We start from the raw sequence: 6,803 nt of genomic DNA, 5'->3' as shown, positions 1-6,803 counted from the left end.
AAAGAAAAAGACAAAGATTTTAGGTGATACGCTCCAACACTCTTTACGGCTCTAGAACCCTCGCTCCAAATTTACACACCAGCAGGAAAATTAATTAAACTTGAATAGGAAGAATCTGAGTAAACATATTGAATACTTTTTGTTTTAATTTCAGCTTAAGCGTGATTTCTGCTGAACGTTATAATCAAAGGGAAGTGCTGGTCATTTCCTTGGTAGATTTGCAGGCTCAGTGCTTAGCCCAGTCTTTGAAAACCCTCTGCAGCTTCTGGCCAAGGAGAACTTTGCCGCTCACTTTGAACTTGCCAGCAAGGAAAGCCTTCTGAGGGTTCATTTTGCCCAAAACCAGCTCCATAAAGACAGGCTCCGGGATTGTGAAGACAGTGTCCACTGGGAGCCTGGCGGGTCCTGGAAACATGTTCCCAGAGCCATTCTTCAGATCAATGGTCCACTGCAGAATGGTCTTCCCATTCTTGGTGATGTCCAGCTGAAAGATGGCATTGACTTTCTTTACCAGCTGGGCCCCTGCTTCTTTGATGTGATAACTGATGTCCTCAAACACGGGGAAGCTCTGGAATTCTGACGGCGCTAGAGGGTGTGGCATGGTGAGTTCCTGAGCTGGACCCAATTCCTTGAGCTGGCTTGCCTGAGGCCCATCCCTGGTTTTGATCTTGAGCTGATGGTCAATTCTCTTCCACATCTTACTGTGCTGGTCCTCTTGACCTTGCCAACTGGTTTGTGAGCAGCTGTAGCCAGATTAATATCCACAAGTTCATATTGTGACATCAAAGGAGAGGCCAAGTGGGGGATGAGACTGGTTTGTGTGCTGCAGTCTTATTGGCCAAGCAGATGCTAAAATGTGACATGGGGTGAGGGCTCACACAGGTCATTGTGAGGCAGATCCACACCACCACCACCCAAACCACAAGGTTCCACAAGCCCAGCCCAGAGAGGTCTGGACCCCATGTTGGGAATAAGAGAAACTGGCCCCAGAAGGTTCTTTGGTGACATGAGCTCTGTCTTTTCAACTCTTTTTTTTTATTTAAGAAATTTATTTATTTATTTTTATTTTTTATTTTTTTTGGCTGCATTGGGTCTTCGTTGCTGCCCGCGGACTTCTACTCTTTGTTGCGGTGCGTGGGCTTCTCATTGCGGTGACTTCTCTTGTTGCGGAGCATGGGCTCTAAGCGCATGGGCTTCAGTAGTTGTGGCACACGGGCTCAGTAGTTGTGGCTCACAGGCTCCGTAGCTGTGGTGCATGGGCTTAGTCGCACCGCTGCATGTGGAATCTTCCCGGACCAGGGCTCGAACCCATGTCCCCTGCATTGGCAGGCGGATTCGTAACCACTGCACCACCAGGGAAGCCCTCACTTCTGTCTTTTTTCTCTCAACTGAGAGAGCAGTTATTCTGATTCCTTCAAAAGTAGATGATCCTTAAGGCATGCTTTGCCTGCCCGGGGGTGGAGTGAGAAATGCTGTTAGAACAAAACAGCTGTTTGGAGGAGGAATCAGCACCAGGGCCTGCATCAGAAAGCTTCCAGAAGCACAGTGAAAAGGAAAAAAAAAGAAACAAATATCCCTAAGATCAGCAGAAGAAGCTGCTGGTCTCACATGATGGCTGCACACACTAACACAGCCCTCACTGAGCGGGCACTGTTCTAAGCACTGTACATGTATTAACACACTTAATCCTCTTTATAATCCTCTGAGGTGGGTACTAAGTTTAATCCTCCTCTTACAGATGAGGAAATGGAGGCAAGGAGAAACGAAGTGACTTTCCAAAGTCACACAACTAGTCAGTAGGGCACTCAGGTTTAAACAGAAGTAGAATGACTCCAGAACCCACTTTTTGTCTGCCTGATGTTTTCTAATGATTAGGTTGAGGAGTGTGGGCAGGAATACCACAGAAGTGATCTTGTGCCTTCTCAGTGCATCGTATCAGGGGGTACATGGTGCCAATGTGTCCCACCTCTGGTGATGCTGATGATGCTGACCTTGATCCCTTGGTTAAGGTGGTGTCCACTGGGTCTCTCTCTGCAGAGTTACTGCTTCTCCCTTTGTGATGAATAAGTATCTTGCAGGAAGATACTTTGAGACTTTGCACATATCCTGTTTCATATCATACTCCAGCCTACTTCTGCTTGCATCCATCTGTGGCCCATCAGTGTGATGTGTGCTAAATGGTCATTTTCTATGCCCGTCACTCCCTTTATTTTTTTTTTTAATTTATTTTTTTGGCTGCGTTGGGTCTTCGTGGCTGCATGCAGGCTTTCTCTAGTTGCAGCAAGCAAGGGCTACTCTTTGTTGAGGTGCGCGGGCTTCTCATTGTGGTGGCTTCTCTTGCTATGGAGCACGGGCTCTAGGCGCGTGGGCTTCAGTAGTTGCGGCAAGTGGGCTTAGTAGTTGTGGCTCGCGGGCTCTAGAGCGGCAGGCTCAGTAGTTGTGGCACACGGGCTTAGTTGCTCCGCGGCATGTGGGATCTTCCCGGCCCAGGGATCGAACCCGTGTCCCCTGCATTGGCAGGCGGATTCTTAACCACTGCGCCACCAGGGAAGTGCTGTTAGGGTTTTTAAAACTCAGACTGGTTCTCTCCGCTGCCCTCTCTCCCTCGCAAGCCTCACTCTGCCTGGCAGAAGGGGTGCTCCCTCTGTCAGTATACATAAACAAATAAAGACTCCACTTTAATGCTTAGCTTTGTGACCTGTAACAAAAAGAATATTTAACATTGCAGGTGTCAAAACAGACTAGCTTGAGTTGATAACCTAGACAATAATAACTCATTTTTCCCAGAGGGTACAGAGTGAGAGCTGTCAGAATCAAATAATCAAGTAGAAACTAGATGTTTAGACCAAAAAGATTCTGTAAATAAGAAAGTTGAACACAAGCATTGAGACCAACACCGCGCAACAGAATTTTCTGAGATAATGAAAATGTTCAGGGTCTGGGTTGTTCAAAGCGGTAGCTGTTGAGACTCACATATGGCTAGTATGACTGAGGAGCTGAGTTAAGTTTACTTAGCTCTAATTAATTTAAATTTAGATAGTCACACATGATTACCCATCAGCATCCTGGGAAGCAACCCCAGCATTATCCTAACCATTGTAAAGAAGGTACATGGTCATCTAGGGGATGTTGCCCCATCTTTAACCACTGAATTACAGCAAACTCATACAAAAATCCCTTCCCAAAACCCACAATAACTCACTTGAAACTGTTACATATATGGAACAGAAACCAGCTCCCATTGGTGGGATCTGGTTCAGGTGGGCACACCATTTTTCGACAAGGCTAAAGGCCTAGAGACGCACATATGTACTTAAAATGGTCCAGTAACATTTATCTTTAAATAGGACATTAGCATGCGTAAGTGGGTGATTTTTGGGTAACTTCTGAGTGAAAGTGTATAAGGTATGACTGCCTGTAAAGCCAACATATGTAACTCCTTCCGACAGTCCATTCAGCTGTCCCTGATGGATAAAACTTGTCTTAGTTATCAACTGCTGTGATAACACTGCAGAACCACCCCCAAACTCAATGGCTTAACACAATAAGCATTTATTGAGCTCACGGTTTAATGGACCAGCAATTTAGGATGGGTTCAGAGCTGTAGAGAAAGCCTCAACTTTCTCTGAGACTACCTAAATAGTCATGAACAGAATGTTGGTGGAAATATGGGCGATAAAGGCCATTCTAATGAGGTCTCAGACAGAAATGAGGAACACATTATTGGAAACCAGAGGAAGGACCATCCTTGTTATAAAATGGCAAAGAACTTGGCTGAACTGTGGCCAAGTTCTAGTGTTCTATGGAAGGTAGAACTTGCCAGTAATGAAACTGGATATTTAGCTGACGTGATCTCTAAGCACAGTGTGGAAGGTGAGGCTTGGTTCCTCCTGACTGGCTGTAGCAAAATGTGAGAAGGCAGAAACAACTTCAAGACAGAATTGTTAAGCAAAAAGGAAGCAGAGCTTAAAGATTTGGCTAAGAAAAGCAAGGGAAGGATGATCCTAAAGGCAATTCAGAGACCAAAGCTGCCTCTGTGGTTTCAAAAAGGGGGTGAATGCCTTGTTTTCAACAGGCCAGATGGCATCTGCCCAAAGTAGTGGGGGTGGGATTGTCTAGCACAGCACTGGGGGTGGAGACAGCACCTCTGCCCCAGAGGATCTGGGACTATTACCCAGTCAACCTGAAGGGCAGAGCATGGAGCCCAAGAGAGCATTGTACTCCAGCCTCAAGATCCCATAGTTTGCCTTGCCAGGTTTTGGATTTGCTTGGGACCCATACCCCCTTCCTTCTTCCCCCTATTTCTCGCTTTTGCAATGAAAGTGTCTATCCTATGCCAGTTCCATTGTTGTATTTTGGAAATACATAACTTGTTTGTCTTGACAGGTTCACAGCTGGTGAGGAATTCTGCCTCAGAATGAACCATATCTTGAGCATCAGTCATATCTGATTTAGATGATATTTAGACGTAATTTCGACTTTAGACTTTAGAGTTGATGCTGGAACAAGTTAGGATTTGGAGGGGTCAGGGAACAGGATGAATGTATTTTACATGCAAAAAGAACATGAATTTTGGGGGATCAGGGGCAGAATGTTATGGGTTAAATGTTTGTACAACCCCTAAATTCACATGCTAAAACCCTAACCCCACCATGTGATGGTCCTAGGAAGTGGGAGGTAATTAGGATTGGATGAGGTCATGAGGGTGGAGTCCTCATGAGTGTGATTAGTGCCCTAATGAGTCACAGGAGACCTTGCTTCCCCTCTCTGCTCTCTAACATGAGGATACAATGAGACGTCCACAGCCTGCAACATGTAATGGGGCTCTCCCAAGAGGCTGGCACCCTGATCTGGGACTTCCAGCCTCCAGGACTGTGAGAAGTAAATTTCTGTTGTTTATAAGCTATCCAGTCCGTGGTATTTTTATTATAGCAGCCCAAGCTAAGACAGGTGTAGACAGAGGAAAGGGCAAAGATCAATAATGATATTAGTAAACTACACCCACCGGAAGACAGTGCCAAGCCCTGGAAGCCTTTCTTTCTGGAAAAAAAAGTCACTGAACTACACCAAACTCATGCACAAATATATTTTTAAAGTCCCAGTAACTTATATTTTTAAATATATAGAACAGAGATCACCCCTTTCTTACACTCCCAAAAGGCATCACTGGCCAATGTAAGGGCTTCTTATTTTAAGACACAGCTAAAGGCCCAAAGACAGGCAAATACTTAAAATAAAACAGTTATACTTATCTTACCATATGCCATATGTATGCCCAAGTGGTAACTTTTTTTTAATTAGATAAAATGTATAAGTTATGTCTGCCCATAAATTAATAAAACTGATTTGAACAAACAAAAACACAAAGTTTCTATGAAAAGCAGTGCACTTTTCCAATGATGTTGACATTATTCAAAACGTTTTTCAGAATACCTCTTTTATAACCACTGTCGGAAACAAAAGGCGTGTTCTTTTACTGTCCTAGACCATCTAGAATGCTTTCAGCTACAAGCACCAAAAACAGCCACAACTCAACGGGCTTCAATAGTAAAGGGAATATCTCCCATTAAAGAAGTCCTAAGACAGGGCTAGAGGGACGCACCACCAGGCAGGCTCAGGACCAGGGTTTCCCAGGACACAGGACCTTTAGTGTTAAATCCGGCAAGTCCCAGGCAAGCTGGAGGCGTTGGCTACTCCAGGGTTGGTTCCTTGAGCAGCTCAATGAGGCTTCAAGGACCCAGGGTCCTTCCTTCCATCATTCTGCTGCACGTTCTTCTAAGGCCAGTGACCCCTGTGGCGGCAACACTTTGGGGCAACACTCAGTAGAACAAGAGCCATTTTCTCCTACACTTCTCGCTTTACCGGAAGGGCATATTCTCCCCAAGTCCTTCGGCGACTTTGCCTCCATCTCACTGGCTAGGACGGTGTTCCTTACACTTACCAGGATCAGCTTAGGTCTGTGGCTAGAAAATGTCACCTGCCAGATCAGTAAACCAAGGATGTCGTGGCCATCAAGCCCTCAGCCACTACAGCCAACTCTGACGGTGCACCCTGAAGGGATTCAGTATGGAGAAAAGCAGGATAACCACCCTAGAGAGCTGAGGTGCATATCAAAGGAATGATCTCAGGATCTTCCCATACAAAGGAAAGCAACTAAATTCCTTAACTTGAGGTGTCAGGTTTTCTTTAAGGAACAATAACCTTTTGATGTTCCACTACCTGTTTTTTTTTGGGGGGGGGGGGGTTGTTGCAAAACTCCTGATATGCTGGCTGCTCCCTCACCTCTTCAGAACAGTCCCCAGAGCCATCTGAGAGGCTATCTTCCAGGCTTAAGTCCTCAGTTTTGTCCACCAGATAAAACATAATCCTCAGCTTTTAGGTTGTGCATTTTTTTTCAGCGGACAGGTTCACCAAGTCACCTTTGAGGCAGGACTCAATCAGCTTTCCCTAACCTCCTGGCTGCGTGGAGGAGTGTGGAACCCAATCGGTGTGTTAGGAAAGAAAAGGGAGAACCAAGAGTGAACACTGCGCATCCTCTGAAGAGGGTGTCTCCACTCAGGAGACCACCAAGGGGCAGGGGTAAGAATGGCACAGATCACGGACTTGTTAGAGGGATGTGACCTTCCCCACGTTGGGTAGGGAGCTGGCTACACAGGGGCCGAGTCTGAGGGCAGCGCGGCAGCAGCCCGTCCCAGACACTGGGGAAGTGGTCAGTGGCAGAGGAAGCCCTCGCTCACCAGGCGAGCCAGCCGGACCCAGGATGCTCCCTCGAGCTCAACAGCACCTGAGCACCCGCGCCCACC

At 46.3% G+C, this 6,803-nt stretch overlaps 1 protein-coding gene across 1 annotated transcript; it reads right to left on the bottom strand.

Annotated features, from left to right (window-relative positions):
* Positions 1-226: 226 nt before the first annotated feature.
* On the bottom strand, positions 227-697 carry SCP2D1 (SCP2 sterol binding domain containing 1). The gene has a single exon (XM_060119892.1). It carries the CDS (start codon positions 695-697, stop codon positions 227-229), a length of 471 nt encoding a protein of 156 aa, XP_059975875.1.
* Between the last annotated feature and the right edge of the window lie 6,106 nt (positions 698-6,803).

Source organism: Mesoplodon densirostris, chromosome 16 (genome assembly GCF_025265405.1).
Source record: "Mesoplodon densirostris isolate mMesDen1 chromosome 16, mMesDen1 primary haplotype, whole genome shotgun sequence".
NCBI classification, from domain to species: Eukaryota; Metazoa; Chordata; class Mammalia; order Artiodactyla; family Ziphiidae; genus Mesoplodon; species Mesoplodon densirostris.
Note: the sequence above shows the minus strand (reverse complement) of the source record. Positions and strands in the feature narration are given on the sequence as shown.